This window comes from Meleagris gallopavo, chromosome 1 (genome assembly GCF_905368555.1).
Source record: "Meleagris gallopavo chromosome 1, MGAL_WU_HG_1.1, whole genome shotgun sequence".
Taxonomy (NCBI): Eukaryota; Metazoa; Chordata; class Aves; order Galliformes; family Phasianidae; genus Meleagris; species Meleagris gallopavo.
In genome coordinates, this window is record NC_139404.1 from 49,348,193 (window position 1) to 49,367,571 (window position 19,379).

A 19,379-nucleotide genomic window follows, 5' to 3' on the forward strand; every position below is an offset into this window, starting at 1 on the left:
TTGTGTTTGATTGTAGCGGAGACAAGTCTCCTGGAGACCATACTGTTAGAAGTGTCATATATTCTTGACGCATGCTGATAATCGCTCTTCTAACAGGCTTCCTGCCTTTGCAGTTTCTGTTCTTGTTTGTCAGCTCCTCAGACCTCTGAGGCAGCTGTAGCTTTGTATGTTCATATTCCATAAACGTGGTCCAAACTGGCAGTGTGTATAAGGTGTTAACCCAGAAGGAGGCATGTTTTATGACTGTAGCTAGAAAACAAGGCCAGCAAGGGACCTATAGTCATCAGCTAGTTCCCTTCCTGCAACGGAAGGCAAAATCTGCAGAGCCAGAGAACTTCAGTATACTTGTCTGGGTGGATGCACAGGATGTCCCTTGAGTGAAATAAATTCACTGTCAGGTGGAGAAAAAAATACTTTTGTTTTGCTCCCTGCCCTGTCCCACGTGCATTGGTGCCTAAATGGTATGTAGGTAACAACTTGAAGCAAGACCAAAGAGCAAGTGTTTAGAGTTCTGCTCAGTTTCACTTCACAGCTTTAGTAGAAGGCAGTGGCTCAGGTAAATGTTTTCTTCTTTCAGAAGTTTATCCTCTTCCCCATTTCACACACCTTGAGGACAATATACTAAAGAATTTCTCATTACTTCTATTTCTGGGGAGCATGCTGTAATACGACACAGCAGTGTGACTCAGACTTTGGTAAAGCCATAAGGTTAGGCTGTCAGCTCTCTCTCTGAATGAAGACAACCTGTCAGCACCACTCTGTCAGCTGAAGCAGCTCACTGGGAGGTAGTGACATGCTCAAGATGTTTCTTGGCTCCCTGTTTAAAATTGTTACCAAATTAAATAGGAAAGATTGTCCTGTCTGGATATAGTTCATCACGCCTATCTTCTTATTTTTACCTGGATAATTCATACATGCGCTTCTACAGAACGCACTTGGTTTTGGAAGAAAAACTCATGTCCTGGTGGCTGTGTGATTTGTTAATGCTTCCCAGAAGAAAGTACTCCTAAATGTTCTTGACTTCTTTGTGGTCTTCTGCTTTAGGTGGATTGTATGCAAATACATATTAGGTTTTGTTCAGTACTGGCTTTCTTCAAGGTGTTGCTGACCAAACTTGTGATTCCTGAGAGGGGTCTGTTTTACAGGCCCTTTGAAAATGAGGCTCTTTCAAGTAGTTCAAGTAAGGCACCCAGAGTAATTAGTTAGTCTTAAATTTGCTTAAAATACAGCCTAAATAACAAGTCTTTGCAGACTTGTACCCTTCATTTCTTCAGTCTTGTACGTGTGAATTTTATGACAGACCAAAGAAGAACGCCCAATGAAGTATCATTGTGAAAATATTGGCACCACATAAAAAGGTTCTTTCTGCAGTTAAGAGAAAAAGTTGTAGCAGATCTGTTCTAAACATGATTTGAAAGTGTTTCCCTCCAAGCCATGCTGTCATTTATCCATACCCGCCAACTGGGAATAACCACATGTAGAGAAATGTTTAAAACATTCTTCATGTAGGCCATTTTAATGAGAAGATCAATGTGAGACAAATTGTGATCCTTAAAGCAAAGTCCAGTTTTTAACCTGGGAAGTACAGGAGATGACTAAGGACCATGTTCCTGCTGAGGGCATCTCAGATTTACGACAGCTTTGCTCCTACTTTCAGCAGTTTAGAACACTCTTTACTTACCACTCACAATGTACTGGTATCCTGAGTTCTATCATATCCTTACCCTGCGCACTCTGTCTGTGAAAGCATTTAGAAACTTTACTGTGTTCCCGTCATCTGCTACAAAGCATGGCTGTACTAAACCCTGACCCTCTCTCTTGAGTTCATTACTCAGAAAACCAGCCCTGCGCAGCCCTCTCTCATGGTTTAACAAAATTGAAACATGGAATCCAGAGGATGGTGTGGTGCTGAATGAAATGAGCCAGCACGCTCCCTCCACAGGAAATGCTGGCTGGCTTCTATCTTCTTGTTTCCATTTGAAGAGCCTTTACACTCTTGAAAGAGTTTTGGCAGTTGTGATTGGATTGTATCTCCATTAGCCTTACAGCTTTGGTTGGAAAGGGGCTTCTGAAGTCAAACTCCTGATTGAACCTGCCTGCTGTACCTCGCTGTGCACCACAGAAAGGTCCCAGAGTTTGAGAGTTGTGTTACATTGAGATGAATCTGAATTGAAGGATATTCTGCCTGTGCCTAGCACTCATTCGGTCCATTGGAACAGACTAGAGCTCGTCTGGCACAACACCTACTGTTTTACTATCACATATAGATAGGGATGTCAGTTGATCAACATCAGCTGTTTTTCTTGGCAAATTTGTATGTTTTTTTATGCTATCCTAGGTGTTCGTTAAGATTTAGCATTTAATACAATTCAGTTCCTGGATCCTGCCACCAAGCAGACCTGCAGAAGTCTATGAAACAAATACGGTACCTGATACTTCTGGTTCTCCTGAATGAAGTACAAATCTTACGTGGTGTTTGAATTCAGCATGTGAATTGTAAACAAGGATTTGTATTTTCAGGCTTCCTTCCACAGAGGGCTGTTGGCCTCTGAGTGGGAGAACACATTTTGTGAAACAGTTGATGCTCAAAGTAAAGAGCCAGGCAGAGTCACACCGCTCCTGCTTTGCTTGTTCAGAACAAAGCTGGCAGTTGCTTACTTTTCCCCATGCGGAATTCTGTTTATATGGTAGAAAGGCAAATGTATCAACATTTTTTTACCAAGTACACTTAATCTCGCTTGAGTAGCCTTTCCAGCCCACCAACCACACAGCAGGGCTATGCTTCACTAAAGAATTAGTGTAATGTAGTTAGAAGTAAAACATTTATAAGCAGTGACAGAAGATTCAAAATAATCGAGTTTAATGCTTCATTAATTCCTGTTACTCTTCTGTTTTCACTTTACATAACCTTTTACTAGCAGTGGGACTCATTAGTTGAAGATTAAAATTGAATATTGCCCAGAGGAAGGAATTGATAACTAAGTCTTCATCTGCATCTGATGTAGCTGTGATCTGAGCTAGGACTGTGCCTTGAAACAAGGAGAGTTTTTACACTTATTCAGGTTTTGGCCTGTTTTCTGATGGTGACAACAGACAAGCTCTTTTGACTATTTGCTTTTTTTTTTTTTTTTTTTCCTTTTGTAAATATGCAGAAGTGATTTTCATCTTATTCTCTTAAAATGCAAACTAAACAAAAACCGCTGGTTGTGCTCAGCTTTGCACTCTGTTATGTTGCAGAACAGTCAGATGTTGTCCATTTTTACAGTGTTGAATTTAAAGTTTACAGCTATCATAAGTATTTCTTGTGAGAACCAAATCTTCAGTTTTTTGCTCTCACAAAGAATGTTTAACACAGCACCTAAGATACATCTGAGTAGGAAGACATGTGGGAAGTGTCTTCAACTAAAACAGCAAAACAATTGAAGAGGAAAGGCATTTGGCCAGTGTAGCAATACTCTGCTTTGCAAAACATGTGCTTTTTCTGTTTGTTTTTTCTTTCTGTTTTAAAGCTTTGCATACCCCTTGCTTGATCGATTGGGATTGTGGTCTTTGGCTTCTGCCTGCAGACATGAAATAGAGCCAAGCGGGGAATGTCATCATGCAGCACAGTCCTGCCCCAGAGCTGCTCTTTTGACCCTTAGATTCACCTAAACAGATGAAGCAGAAGTAGAAAAGTGTTTCTGGGAATGTGCTGTGTGTTGCTCCGTAACACTGCTTTGTGACTATCTGCAAGGTGCCTCAGGCACTTAGAAAAGGGCATTGTGTGAGCTAGAGGCTAGGAGGAGAACTTCGAGGAGCTTCCCTTTTGCCTCAGTGTACTTGGTGCTCACCAGTTTTTGTGCCTGCATCCAAGTACTCTAGTAGTATGTGTGGGTTCTGGGATGCCATGTATGAGGAGTATATGACTGGATGCAGAAGGCAGGTTAAAAGGAGAAAACAATGCTGTCCTCTCCAGCATACTACTCAGCTCAAGTCCTTGTTAGCTTACTAATTCCTGCTAGCAATTTTGAGTTTTCATCCCATGAGCCCTCTTCTATATCTACTAGATGCAGTATCGGCTTGTAATGTTTTGTCTTCTCTTGCCATGCCAACTGTTCAGTGTAAATCACTTCTTAATTGAAAGCAGAGCCTCCCTGATTCTGCATGGTTAGAAGGTAGCAGTTGGAATAGAATCCAGGAAGGATGGAGTCAGTATTGTCTTTCTGACTGTTTGTACAGGCTTCAGCCCTGAAGTGTTTCTGTGCTATAGGTGTGCAACACTCAGGGACAGCTTTCTACTTGGACTTGTTGTCTGTCAGTTACTGAGTGTATGCTGGTACATGAGATGTGGGCATCCTGCGCTGCTGGGTTTCAGACTCTCCTGAGGAGGAAATGCTTCAAATCTGGGCCTCATCACCCTCTGAATAAAGTTTTTCTCTCTCTCTAACGTCTAACCTAAATCTCCCCTCTTTTAGTTTAGAACCATTCCCCCTTGTTGTATTACAGCCTATGTAAAAAGTCATTCCCCTCCTGCTTAGACTCCCCTCAAGTACTGGAAGGCCGCAATGAGGTCTCTCCAGAGGGGAGCTGAGGGAACGAATCCTTTATGGATATTGTCAAATTCTGATTCCTGTTATAGACAGTAGCCGTGGTAGAACGTAAATAGAACGTAACTAGAATGTTGTCAAAACAAAAGACTTCCCCTGCCAGCTTTTAAAATGTTTTACCAGTTTTACTTGTTGAAGAGGAGCATCTATTGGTGTAAATTGAGGAAAGCAAAGGTAGCAAGCTGTTAGAACACATACAGTTATCTAAAAGTGCTGTGTTTTTCACAACAGGAAATGTTCTGCTGTTACATGGATGACTTCAGGTGCAATTCTTAATGCCTCTGCAGTATTTCATCTCCATAACGGCTGTGATAGACGATGAGCTGCTGTGCCTGGTCAGGGTTTTACTGATTCAGAAGTGTTGCCGTGTGGCCCTGCAGTGGCCATTTCAGGATTGCTGTGTGTTCTATTTGAATTGCAGATAAACCGATTGCTTTAATCTCCTGAATGTGCCCTTCCTGCTTTGTGTTGTCTGTGCTGTGTATTAGCTCCAACATTCTCCTGCTGCTTTACACTTCAGGACTTAGAAGTGATATTCCTTGTATTTTTTGGAAGTCTATTTAGAGTAACAACACAAAGTTATACTTGCCTACCACCCCGTATCAGCTGTTCTGCCCACCAATGCTGCTTCTGTCTCCTGTCTTTTTTCCATAAAACATGCTGAAGTTGTACTTTCACGTAGGATAAGAAGTTCAAAGCAGACATATGGACTGTATCATCGCTCCCAGACTTTTAAAATAAAACATCCAAACCCATCAAGCCTTGAAGATATAAAAATAAAAACTTTTTAAAGTACTTCTCTTCATCTCCGAAGCCTTGCATTTCCTGGTTCACTATGTATAGAATTAAATCTCAAGTACAGAGGCCAGTGAGACTTTTGCAGTGCTAGATGCCGTGCTCTGAGAGCAGGACTGGAACACCAAGAAGGTATCGTAAACTAAACACTGCTGTGAGGACACATCCAGCTGGATTTCTGTTAGTGCCATGTCACACAGAAATCTGTAACTGTGGTTTCATTTTCACTTGATCATCATCCCACCGCGTGTCTCCCAGGAATGCTTTGCTGCTTCACTGACTTGGATCTCTTGAAGCCCAGTTTCAAAGCCTTGAGGCTTTGTTGAAAGAAGGGAGCCTGTATGGTTAAGCAGAGAACTTTCTTGCAGGAGACCTAATAACTGCACCTGCTCTGTTTGTTTTTTGATAGCTGCATGTGTTTGTTTTCCCTGTGTTTGTATCATCTGATTCATTAGAGTTAGGAAAGTTCATTTTGTGAGCAATGGAAATGTGCTGTCTGACCTTCTGAAGCTCCAGAGAGAAAAGTCTGTTCTGAGGGTTTTGACAGGCTGCATTTTTCCCAGCTCCCTGCAACAATCAAGTATTAAACTCTACTGGTTGTTTGCTAAGATGCTTAATAATTCAGGGAAGTAAAACTTGGTATGTCATGCAATTCTTTCTCCTTCATTTTCCCACTGTCTTTTTGGGTTAGTTCATTCTTGTTAGCTGGGAATGATTTCCCCTTTTTCTTCTCATTCCCCCACATCTCTGCCAGCCTTGGCACTCTGTAATGATATCAGAAGAGTTTGCAAAGGGACGGTTGCCCAGCCAAGAAGCAGGCATTAGGCCAGGTCTAGGAATGGATGAATCAAAGGGTTCCCATTTCCTCTTCAGTTTGGACACAGAATAATAACTGTATTGAAGCTTTCCATTCTTCTTTTTATTTTCCAATTAAATATTTCAGTAATGCCTTTTGAATGCAAAGAGTTAATGGGGATGCGGAGGGTGATCTGTACATTATCAGTGTTTGCTGTGCATCTTCTTTGACATGAAGCTGTAGCAAGTCACCCAGAGATCTGATAACTGTTACCATGGGTGACAGTTTCCACTTTGCTCCTGGAGAGGATAAAGTCTCTGAGAAATGACGCGTCTCTGTTAAGAGTTCAAATTAACTCATATTTGGACCTTGACAATTTGTTGGGCTTTCTCTGAATTCTTTCACATTGGCTTTGACAAACAGGCTCTTTTTTCGCTGTTACAGCTAACACAAGTCTTATCCTTCTGCTGTGTCTTAAAGGAGTGGTGGCTTTTCTGAGCAAACCAAGTGCATCACAAGTGTTGGTGCAGGAGATGGTGTGACACTACAAGGTAGGACTTCTTCAGCTCAACTTCACGGCACATGGCCTTTCTTCCCCTGCCATGTCTCTAGCAGCTGAAATACCTCAGCCCCCCTGAAGCCATAGCTCTGTAACTGTGATGCCAGGCTTTGGCAGTGCTGGCAACAGTAATGATGTGGGAAGGAACCCTTATCCAGCCCCTGTTCACTCTGGGACCAGAAATGCTCACAGCTGGTAATGACAGTGATACTGTTATCAAAGGATGTTAGTAAAGAGCAAAGCTGCTTTTCTGTGCATGCCAGAGATGTGTTTCTTACCTTCCTAAAAATATTTGGATTTTTTTTTTGTTTTTTTTTTTTAATCAATCTAAACTTTGCATTTTCTGAGTTTATAATATTTTGGGGTTTGAAGAATCATCAGTTTACCATTTGTGTTCTTACCCTTACATTGATGCTCAGCTCTTAGCTCTAATCCAGGGGCTCTTATCCATGCCAGGGCTATGAAATGAGCAAGGATTCTGAATTGTCTTGAGGTGTGTGTCCCAAATGTGGAATTCGTGGGCGCTACATGAAGACAAAAGGGTGCTGACGGAGCGCTCTTTCCACCACCTGTGTATTCCTCCTCCCCTTTCATATTCTTTCAGCATGCTGCTCTGTGATACTGCCCTGCAGAAAAATGACAGCTCCTTCTGTGCATGTGACCCCATTTTTGAATACTTTTATCTTCCATGCCTTAAGAAATGTTTTTTGGAAGTGAGGTGAAGAAAATGCCAACTGCCTTGATCCGTGGTTCAAGATTTGTGGCATACCAAACACCAAACGCTACAGGGTGGGAACCCCACCCTGAACTGACAGAGGAAGTTGTGAAGCGCACTTGCAGCTCTTTATCTCATCTTTTTACGAAAGCATATAGTAAACAAGAGATGGAAACTAGAATTTGGTTCAGAGCAGAGATGAATAGCAGCTTGCAGCAGTAGGCCTTGCCTTTGTGAATTAGTCTGAGGTTGGTTTTGGATGTGACATGAGATTCTCTTAGTCATAGCAAACAAAGATTTTAATTTGCCTTTAAGAGCCAATCTTGATTCAGTCTTTTGAATTTACCTGTAGCCTCCCTACAAATGTTGCATATCTGACCAGCTGGTTTGCACCTCAGGTATCACCTTGCTGTCTCCGAAGAGATTGGTCTTAGAGACCAAGGAAAGCCCACTGGCTGTCAGGTCTGATTGCTGACTCTGATTTTGAGATCTTAACCTATCCCAGATGGTTTTCCAGTGTCTCCTCCTCCTTCGACACTTGAGCTGTGAGGATCTGGGAAAAAACTGTCTTTTTATCCATTAGTTGGCTTCTGCAAATCTTGATGTCTTTTGTCAACTGCAGAAGCTAACGCAGTATATGGCCACTCTGACCTCTTTTTCTTAGCAGCTGGTTCAGATCTTCCTCTGCTATGTTTCGTTCTTAGAGTGGTTCTGATTTTGGTTCTGATTCCACTTTCTCACACTGGGTAACAGGAACTCAGATATCTCCATATGACTGTCTTGGAAAGCTTTGCAAGGCTTAATGTTGCTTTTTTATGCTGCTGAGTAAACTTTGAACAGAAAAGGTTGGAACCATTTTGCCTGGCCTTTTGTCTCTGCTGTTATGTTGGAGATTTGGATTTGATTTGGGTTTCACACAGAATCACAGAATTGCAGGAGTTGGAAGGGACCTCAAGAGATCATCAAGTCTGACTTCCTGCTAAGGCAGGTACCCTACAGTAAGTCCTACAGGTAGGCATCCAGACAGGTCTTGAATATCTCCATGGAAGGAGACTGCACAGTTTCTCTGTGCAATCTGTTCCAGTGCTCCATCACCCTTACTGTAAAGAAATTCTTCCATGTGTTTGTAAGGAACTTCCTGTGTTCAAGTTTTAGGCCATTACTCCTTGTCCTATCACTGCACATCACCAAGAAGAGTCTGGCCTCATCCATTTGCCTCCCGCATCCCTTTAGATATTTATAAACATTTATTGGATCCCCACTCAGTCTTCTTTTCCCCAGGCTGAACAGACCCAGGTCACTCAGCCTTTCCAGTAGATGCTCCAGGCCCTTTATCATCCTTGTGGTCCTCTTCAGGACTCCATGTAGATCCCTGTCTTTTTTGAAGTGGGGAGTCCACAACTGGACACAGTATTCTAAATGTGGCCCCACTAGGACCACCTCTCTTGACCTGCTGGCCACGCTATTTGTAAAAATACCACTGGCTTTCTTGACCACAAGGGCACACTCCTGGCTCATGGACAACCTGTTGCCCACCAGGACACCCAGCTCCTTCTCTGCAGAGCTCTCCAGCAAGTCAGCCCCTGACCTGTACTGATGAATGTGGTTCTTCCTCCTCAGGTGCAAAACTCTACTTGCATTTTGAGTTACCTTGTTCATAAGCAGCTCCACCATGACACTTTGCAGCAGTATCTCTCTTTACTTACATTTCAATATCTGCAAATGCAACTTGGATGGAGGGAACACTGAAGTTAAGCATTGCTGTTCTGAACTCTGTATCATAGGAATTAATACATTGGTTTGAAGCAAAGACGAGCAATTTCCATCTGTGCTTTGTACAGAAGGGCATTTATCATCAGAGGCAGTCCTGCATAGCTGCTGCTTAACTTTGGGATCAGATGGAAGGCCAGCAGTTCAACACAGATTAATGAAGGGGCAGTCTGACCAAATGGTGTCCGATGTGGAAGTGCATATAAAGCAAAGGTGTGTCACTGAATTCCTCCGTGCATAAAAAGTTGTCCCCATTGATACTTGCTGAATGTTTATAGAGACCAAACAGTGGAAGTGAGCATAGTGAGGTGGTGGGTGCTGTGTTTCATCAGTGACAACAGTGGTCCCCTCTGCTGGTGCAAGTTTAGATGAGTGTGGCACGCAGGCTCTTGTTCGTCACCAGTAAAAATGCATAGCTAGTGGTGGTGACTGTGTTGAAAAATAGTGTTTTGTAGCTGAGAATTTACTCTATCAAACAGTTTTACTGTGTTCATTGTATCTGCTGTAGTTTCTATGAAAGTAATTACAAGGCATTACTTTAACAGCGGCTCCCACTACAGAATGGGTTTTTAAACTCAGCCTCTCAGTCCTGACTTTGGCTGGCTGGGCAGCTTCTGCTCTGTTTTGCTGACACAATTATTTGTGGAGCTGGGCTGTAAATGAGCATACCAGTCCAGGTTGAAATAACTCTTTCAAAACAACTGTGATCTGAATCCACAAAATGCTGTCAGCGTAGTTGAGGGCTGGCGTGCTTTGTCCCAGACCCAGGTGCAAGAATGAATGAGGGCAGAACATGGAAACTCACTTTATTGAGGATGAAAATATGAATATATCATGTATAAAGAAAAGCAGGAAGGCAGGCAAAAGGAATACCTCATGGGAAAGGTGCATAGGGGGAAATCACTTAATCATTCTTAGATATATCAGCAGTAGAAAAGTACTGAGGAGGTGGAAATCCATCAGTAGCTAATAACTGCGATTGTAGTTCAGCAAGATTTCTGCCTCTAGCAGCACTCTGTTCTCATCAGGAGCTCACCTCAATTTTGCTATAGCAAGGTTGGCCATGCTGTCAGTCAGATCAAGGATTCAAACCACACTAAGTAGCAGCTGTGTGGGACTAAGCACATGCCACAGGAAGGAAGCAGCTAATTTTTGGTGACTGTTGCCTAGTATTGCTCTTGGCACAGTATAGATGCCACTGGAACATCATCTAAGAATGCCTAGTTGGAAAATATACCCAGTTTTGGACACTGTGCTTCAAGAAATATGCTGATCAATTGGAAGAAGTCCAGAAGAGAGTAAACAAGCAAAGGTCTGGGAAATGTTCTCTATAAAGGAAGGTTGAAGTAACTGGCTTTGCTCATTTTATAGAACAGAAGATTCTAGGAGAACCAAAGTTTTCAAATATATTGGGATAAATGCAAAGAGGAAGAAAATATAAGTTGTTCTCTCTAGTTATGGAAGGTAAGGCAAGGAATAATGAGGATGTATTGTAGGGAGGGAAATACAGGTTAAACATTCAGAAAGGTTTTCAAATAGTATGAACATCTAAGCCTGCAGATAGTTCCTCTGCAGTAATACTGCATTTTTTCATCAGTGGTCTTCAAGAACAATTTAGACAACTTACTATAAGGAGTAGTTGAGTATGTTGAGTATAGTTGAATACAGCTCAGCTATAGTTGAGCATATATCAGATGTGTGCAGTCAGAAAGGATGAGGTGCTTCGAGTGTCTTCATCCTTACTTTGTGGGGTTGCAGTTACTGCATTATGTACTGAGTACTGTGCATGCATGTCCTGCATCAGTGGTAGAAGGCCTGCCCCGTGCCTTTCTACCTCAGTGCGTTGTGCCAGGGCTGTTAGCAGTGCTTCTGGCTCCACCCTTTTGGCTGCTCATCTGCGGCCAAGATCAAAATGAGACAGAATACCAGATATTGTTAGGAACAGTAGAGCTTTGTTAGTGTGGATAATCTTGAGTGAGACAGATAAAGGAGCACTCAGGCGATCAAGCCAATGGGGTATGGGAGCAGGAATGGGTTGAGGGATCGGCGCCATGTGATTGGGAAGGACAGTGCTGGGAGCTGGTGGAGATGTGTGTCTGCTCACCCCGGGCCTGAACCAGCCCTGTGCCTCCCAGCTCCAGTCTTCTGCACAAGGATTTGTTGGTTTTTTTTTCCCCACTCACTCTAATAAAGTTAGGGGAGGTACTGCCCAGCTCTTCCTGCCTTAGTCATTTCAAACCCGGCAAAATGTGCAGGGCTTAGTTAATTTTGGATGGAGTAGGATTTTACAACAGACACTCTTCTGTCATCTAGCCCCATCCTGGATTGCTGAGGGAACCAGTGAAGGATTTGTGCCCTCTTGACATTTCCAGAGGTCAGCTATGAAGTCCTCTGTCATATTGCCAGTGCAGAGCTGCAGCACTGCGCTTGTTTCCAAAGGAGAGACTGACATTGTTCTATGTGCGGTTCTTCCCGTAGCACTTCTGCTTTACCTTCTATTCAACTTCTTTACTTTCTATGTGATTTGAGAGAGAGGTTTTCATTTTGTTTTCATCACAGGGATGCTTTTCTCCTTCCTTTATTCTTCTTTATTGAAGGCTCCTCTTACGCTACCTGTGACATGGGTTGCACTCCCGCAGTTGACTTTTGCAACCATAAGCTGTGGCCAGGGAAATGTCACATAAAGTTCACGTCCTGCCTCACGCTGACGGCAGAAGTAGGAAAGGGAGGGTGAAGCACTCCTGTCGTGCTGACATGTTCTAGTGGCAGAGGGCCTTTGGAAACCCAAGAACAAGCTTGCTGCTTGTGTCTCCAATGTAGATTTGTATCCTGATTTATGTATCACATACTATCTTTGTCCAGGACTACCTGAGCTTGAGGAAGCTTGTACTTCACTTTTCTGCAATACATATACAATGAAATAAATGCATATTTAAGCTCAAGCACAGGCCTGTATTCAAAAGCAGATCATCTCTCTGCCTTTACTTTGCTTATCCCAAAGTGCAGTCAGCATGATCTCCTGTTAGCTAGCTTGCAAAACTTTCCCTGGTAGTTTCTCCCTGTTTGTATGGAACTTGATTGTATGGAATTTACCTTTAATCTCAGCAGGAACTGTTTGCCCCCCATCATTTGTACTCACCCACTGCTGTTAGTTCTCACTCATTTAAGCCTATTTATTCTACAAATGATCCTTTGTAGTCTGAACCTCCTCTGGTACACCAGTGTGATTGGAATTCCTCACATATTGATTGCATTCTGCTTTTTACCCCATGATGTAAATCACAGTATCACAGAATCACAGAAAAGCCAGGATTGGAAGGGACTTCAAGGATCATGATCTCCAACCCCCCTGCCACAGGCAGGGCCACCAACCTCCCCATTTAATACTAGACCAGGCTGCCCAGGGCCCCATCCAACCTGGCCTTGAATGCCTCCAGGGACAGGGCATCCACAACCTCTCTGGGCAGCCTGGTCCAGCACCTCACCACTTTCTCTGTAAAGAACTTCCCCCTGACATCCAACCTGAATCTTCCCTTCCTCAACTTAAAACCATTTCCCCTTGTCCTGCTGCTATCTACCCTTTCAAAGAGTTGATTCCCCTCCTGTCTGTAGGCTCCCTTTAGGTACTGAAAGGCTGCAATGAGGTCACCCCGCAGCCTTCATTTCTCCAGGCTGAACAAGCCCAGCTCCCTCAGCCTGTCCTCGTAGGGGAGGTGCTCCAGTCCCCGGATCATCTTCGTGGCTCTCCTCTGAACCCTCTCCAACAGCTCCCTGTCTTTCTTGTAATGGGGGCTCCAGACCTGGACACAGTACTCCAGATGGGGCCTCACAAGAGCAGAGTAGAGGGGGACAATGTCTGCCTTCATATTTTGCCTTTCTTGGTGCTCCATTTTATTCTGTGGGAAAAAGTTTTGAAGTGCATTGGATGTATCTTCTTGTATCGCATTTATGCACAGGCTTTATTTTTGAATAGCATTCCAGTATTTCATTATGAAGTTGCATTTGAGAAGTAGTTTAATCATTGGTCTTCAGTGAAGAAAAGCACAAGCAGACTGTATTACGTGGGACCTAGATGCAGCACTTTGGAGTTACTGACTGCACCAGTTTATAGACTTCCGTCTTCAAAAGAGCTTCAGAGTGTCTTTAAAGCTGAAAGCTCTTTGAACATTGGTGCTCAGCTTGATGGAAATTTAGAAACTCCATCAGGTAGTTTTAGATATGAATATTTCAGAAATAGGAACGAGTGATGTGCCCTTCAGCCAGCTCTGAACACAGGCCGCAGTGGGGCTGTTATGGAAAACAAGCAATTTGTGGATTTGGGAAAACCACGAGGAGTGAGCGGCAGTGACTCCACGGAGCTAGAAGTCATGTCACCTCTTTCTCCAGTTCTCCCATGGGACATGAGCTCTGTGTGCTGCGTAGGAGCCAGGCGGAGCAAGAGATTCTTCCAGGGCTAGTACAGTCCTGGACAGCAGAGGATTAGTTCCTTAAAACCTGATCCATTTTGGCTCTGCTTTTTTTTACTAGTCTGGGGGGGCAGGTGAGGAGGTCCATTAAATGGAGCGCTGCTGTTAATTCCTCAAGTTGTGGTTATCTGTCAGCAGGCAGACGCACTTTCCTGTCCAAGTGTTCTTGTTGTCATGGTAGTTTCTGTTACATGGAGCAATGTATATGTCCTGTTGTAGACCTGCAGAATCTGTAACCAGCCCATGCATGCACACAAAACACAGGTGCAAATGGAGGAAAGCTTCCTTTGACATTAAGAGGTGGTAAAGAGAATTTACAGTTCATTAGGATCCTCCCCCATGAGGATCCTTCCAACCATCTCATGCATCCCCTTGCTGTTTTGGTGCCATTCACTTACCTAAGGGTCCTAGATATTTTGTGCCATATTGAAGCTCGTAGGAAGAGTTTGTTGGGGAGTTTATTGGTGAACAGTGGATAGCTCCACTAGGAGTGTAGCCCACATTATTCCCTTCAGTAGCCCACAAAAGGTCCAGGTCAGCTCCTGTGCTGTAAGAATATGACAGTTCACACAGCTTTATGCCAGCTGGGGTCTGGTCCCGTATGCTGGAAGATGCAGGAGGCAGTTGCTGTGGGCTGTTTGTTAATTTGTTTGGCCTGGAAGGATGTGTGGTGAGAGAACTTCATCACTCGTACTCATTCTCTAAATGTTTTTTGTTTTTTTTCTTTACAGCTCTGAAAAGTCCAGCTGCATTTCACGAACAAAGAAGGAGTCTGGAACGGGCCAGGGTAAGATGCAATATGCTCTTGAAGGTTTTAGGGAAGTCAGGAGCAGTCTGTCTTGCAGTTTGGGCATCCCACAGATGTTGACACGATGCAGAAGGGAATCCTTCGCATTCTGAATGTGCAGTTACAGATGTTTTGGGTGGGATGTTTTTATTTGTGGTGCTGGTTACCCCTCAGTGAACAGTTGTAACTAAAAGCCACTGAAGATAGTACCTGGATTTTCTTTGGAGGTCACCAATATTTTTCTTCCTGTCATTCATTTACTGTATTTATTATTTTTACTGTATGTTATTATTTTTATAGTGTCTGTTTTGCCCTTCAATGATGTGGATGTCATTGAAATAGCTGATTCCACCTCTGAGGAAAGTGTGTGATTTTTTTCTTGTGTACACATGCACTTGTTTCTCTTGGACATTAGAAACAGAAAACATAGTTAATAGAGAGGATGCCAGCACTGAGATCACGCAGAACTTCTGGCTTTACAGAAAGAGGAAGGCAAGCCTGAGCTAGGCGTCCCCATCCACACTTCACCTTTGCTCACTGGGGGTTTCTTGGTGATTTCTGTTCCTCAGAAGGCCTCTGAGGATAGGGTTTTGTTGGTCTTTTTTTTTTTCTTTCTTTCTGATTAGTCTACAGAGAAATAAGACCTGTTATGACTGTGAGCCAAGTTCTGTTTTAAAACTAAGAGCAAGACAAGGCTAAAGAAGTAACGTGGCTGTGATAAAAACCTGCAAGGCAGTGTCAGCATTTTGAGTTTGGTGGAAGGATTGGAACAATGGATTCTGCATTAAGACCAGTGTCCCAAAGGCTTGTGCTTTTTCCTCCATTTTTTAATAGACCCTTCTTACTAAGTTATTATGCTGGTGTGGGCACCTAAGCAAGTACGATGCAGTTCTCTGATTGATTGACTTTGATGTTTATTTCCTCTCAAGATCATCAAGTTCTGATGGCCAGCACTTAGCAATCTGTTATCCACTGTGCCCAGGTGCCCTTCCTGGGACATGCACAGGTTCACAGGCCATCTCCATACATCACTCCATCCATAGCACATTCGTCAAAGATGTTGCTAAAAGCAGCTCTGGAAATGGGACTTGTAGCATTTAGAATTTGCCTGCCAAGGAAGAGCGTGGGGTCTGCAGCTTAATGAATAGCATGTCTTTAAATAAGAATATGCCTGAACCACAAATCATGCCAAATGCCAACAGCACATGAAAGTATTTGCTGTGAACAATGGAACAATATATTTATGCTGCAGTGTAAAAGGAAACATCTTGAATTTTACCCTGGCATAAGCTAGTGGTGTTACGTAAAAGGCAAAAAGAAGGCTTCTGGTCTTGAGAAAATCCTTTACAGTTTCAGTTCCGTAGGGCAGCAGTACACTTTTCTACTGAGGGAATGTCCAGCAGAAGGTCATCTTCAGAATAAACTCACTCTGTGGTGCTTTGGGATTCTGATACGCCCCTTCCTTCTTCAATGTTTATTGAGATTTCAGTAGCAACTAAAGATGGTTGCTTCTCTTGTTTGTCCAAGCTTATCTCCTGTGTCTGATCAACTAAAATTGGTTTTGCTTGTCTGTTTTTGCTGCAGACAGAGGACTATCTGAAACGGAAAATCCGGTCCCGGCCAGAGAGATCAGAGCTGGTTAGGATGCACATTCTGGAAGGTACAGCACACGTGAAACAGGAAGACACCAACAATAAGATTTGTCATAACTTATTTGGCAGCTTTCTGCTTTGCCTCCAACCCCCAAATCTTTCCATTAGTTGGGAGAGGGCAGAATATCATGCTACAGGCATGATTTCTTGGAAGAGATTCAACAATCTCTGAAGAATCTGTTATGTAAACTCAAATTGTGCAGTTTTGCGCAGCTGAGCCACAATGAAATAGAATGGGCATTGCTCTTCTGCTAGGGGAAGGCACTGTAAAATACTCAAGTGGGAAGAAGGCAGATTTGAACTAATCAATATGCACCTCAGTTTCAGAGAGGGAGTACTATCCTGCTGCTGAGTACCACATCTTTGGACACAACTGAAAGGGAAAAGATGAATGAGAATCAGGTGACATTAGTTTGAGAACAGTGAGTTTATCCTAATCTAGAGTCACAGGAGTTGTTATAGTATCTTCATAACTTCAATTTAGATATTATATATAATGTATCTATAATATCTCTGTATTAGGTAGTTATCTAGTGTAATCTGCCATTATTTTCCTATACAGCTATCTACCATTGTCTACAGTTACCTTTGTAAAGAGAAGTTAGGTATTGCTAAAGTACATAGGTTGGTCATTGTTGAACTGATGCCACTGTATTTGCTTTCCCCTGAACAGAGACCTCAGCTGAACCCTCCTTGCAGGCTAAGCAGCTGAAGCTAAAGAGAGCCAGGCTAGCAGATGACCTCAATGAGAAGATAGCACAGAGGCCAGGTCCCATGGAGCTGGTGGAGAAGAACATCTTGCCTGTGGAATCCAGCCTGAAGGAAGCTATAATAGGTGAGGCCAGAGGAGGGTCTGTGTGGAGGGCATTGCCCACAAGTGTCTGTGATTTCCTATCGTTTTGTCTGCCTGTTTAAGGGAGTGCAATCCCATCATTGTTCTTATTTTCCCATCTCAGAGCCTTTCAGCCCCCAGGATTCCGCAAAACAGAATGCCCTCTGGCACAGATAATAGTAGAGAGATGTTAAATTATGTTGTGGACATTAAATTATGAGTGTAGACATCCCAGAATAATGCAAGAGTGTTTGCATCCCCTGAGGGCTTGAAAGACTGCTGTAGATTGCATTCCCTAGATTCTCTCATTAAAAGTTTCCCCTGATACTGACATATCAGCAACCTTGGTCAGGGAGAACCCACTGAGTGACTCAGATCAGGAAAGGAGACAGAATACAAACAGGTGTGATGAAACAAAAGCTGTCTGTGAACTTACAAACTTCAGAGAATCCAACCTCTTTAAAAATAAACCAGAACAGATGTAAATCATGCCAGTGCCATTCCAAGGGCTGTAAGGAATGCTGAGGAATAACCTTCCCACCGCCTCAGCAGTGCTCTTTCCCCTCTCCCCAGACTGGGTGTTTTGTGCACGTCTGTGGTTACTCGTTCCCTCAAACACACACAGCTATTTTAAAGACAAATGGGACACAACTGTGAGCAAGGCTGCGTACTTCTCATGAAAAAAAGGAAAACGGCAGTGCTGGGGAAGACCTGGCTTAACTATTGCACAGGACATGGTTGAAGAAGAGAAAGAGTGAGCTTGTGAGATGGCATATTAGAGATGTGGCTTCCTTCTGACTCTGAGCAGAACACATCTCCATGGATTTCAGTTACAGATGCAAATGATAGTATTTTCTGCTTACCAGGATTAATTTGAGATAAGTTGCTGTTTGTGGGATGTGTAGACAGACAGAAATGTTAATAGCAGTCCGGGCCACTAAATCCACAGACCCTGTTGCTTATAAGACTAGAGGACAACTCAGGATTCTGTCTTGAAGAGTGATTCTATCTTCCACCACCTCGGGTGAACACCAAAGAAAGCATGACTCAGCCCTTTGCTGACTGACGTTTTCTTTGGTGCCACATGGTCAGCAAATAGGCCCTGCTTCAGCTCTGGGTTTGGCTTGAGTAGCTCATGTTGTGCTTCTTGATCTCATCTTGTGGAGAAGCAAGAGAAGTGGTTCACCCCAGTCTACATCTGTGTATTCTGCTGATAGCAGAGATGAATATAAACACTTCAAATGGATCCAACTTGGGTTTCATTTTCTCTTTTTTGTATGATACTTTAACTCAGAGACAGTTCTCCATACCTTCATTTTCTTTGTGAAACATCTAGTGGCAAGTGAAACAATTTCTAATTCCACTTGGAAGCCCATGGCCAATGTTTGTATTTTCAGTTGGACAGGTGAACTACCCAAAGGTTGCAGACAATTCCTCCTTCGACGAGGACAGCAGTGATGCCCTCTCCCCAGAACAGCCAGCCAGCCATGAGTCCCAGGGGTCTGTCCCATCGCCGATGGACTCACGGATTTGTGACCCTCTCCCTAGCACCACTGGCACATCACTAGCTCAGGTGAGAACGTGGTGGCCTCCTTCAGTGCCCTGGAGCTTCACAGCTACTGCTGATTCATGGCAAAGGATCCTAAAATGCAAGGCTAAGAGACTCCGAAAAGGTCACTGGTGGAGCATAATCAGTGAGATTTCACAAGGGTCTTAGCTCCATGTGGCACAGGTGAAGTTCTCTGGTCATTCAGAAGTGCCCATAGTGGTGTCGTGGGGAATGGGACAGTCTTGGCTGGTGAGGCAGGCTGGGCAAGTGTGCAACTGATTCAGGCAGGACATGCAAGTGTAGGACTTTGATTCCGTCTCTGCGCTTGGAAGTTGTGGTGCTTCTTGGGGACAAATGGAGTGGGTTAAAGGAATCTAATCAATCACTTGAATAGTCTGTTGCCTCCCCTTAAGTGGTCACTTCCCACCATTCTGTTAAAATGCTTCCCTCCTTGTACGTGTACTCATTATGCCTTTCTCTATCCCTGCAGGGTACATCCCAATTGCAGATTAGTGCAGACTCCAATGAAACACTTTTCCTTCCTGAACAGCCACCCCCGCCTCTGCCACCTCCACCTCTTCTGCCCCCCAGTCTTACCAATGGAGCAGCTCTTCCTGCTGCCAAGCCCCCACCGACGCTCATTAAGGTATTCTGGATGGTTTCTTCATTGGTGTAGTCAGAAAAAAAATGAGATGATTATTCTGAAGAAGACTTGGAGTTGAAAGTGCTATGTTAACAGAAGCTAAGAAGGCTTATATACCAGTGTCTTCCTCTGACCCTATTTGAGCAACATATTTAATAGGTTCTTCTATTCCATGAGCTGTTCACCTTCTTTGAAATGGGTCCTAAATGTAGAACATTTTGAAACAGTT

At 43.4% G+C, this 19,379-nt stretch overlaps 2 protein-coding genes across 4 annotated transcripts in view; one reads left to right on the forward strand and one right to left on the reverse strand.

The window, feature by feature from the left end:
- MRTFA (myocardin related transcription factor A) overlaps positions 1-19,379 on the forward strand; it is a 96,583-nt gene that overhangs the window by 67,596 nt on the left and 9,608 nt on the right. For all 3 annotated transcript variants that reach the window (XM_085225921.1, XM_085225913.1, XM_010710671.4), the window contains 5 exons: positions 14,419-14,474; positions 16,059-16,134; positions 16,800-16,961; positions 18,356-18,531; positions 18,998-19,153. In XM_085225921.1, the coding sequence (XP_085082047.1) occupies positions 14,419-14,474; positions 16,059-16,134; positions 16,800-16,961; positions 18,356-18,531; positions 18,998-19,153 (626 nt within the window). The remainder of the gene's footprint in view (positions 1-14,418; positions 14,475-16,058; positions 16,135-16,799; positions 16,962-18,355; positions 18,532-18,997; positions 19,154-19,379) is intronic.
- LOC146545308 (uncharacterized) lies at positions 8,431-9,125 on the reverse strand. Its single transcript, XM_085216775.1, is given in 2 exon segments — positions 8,431-8,577; positions 8,580-9,125. Coding segments are annotated over 2 exon segments (693 nt in total).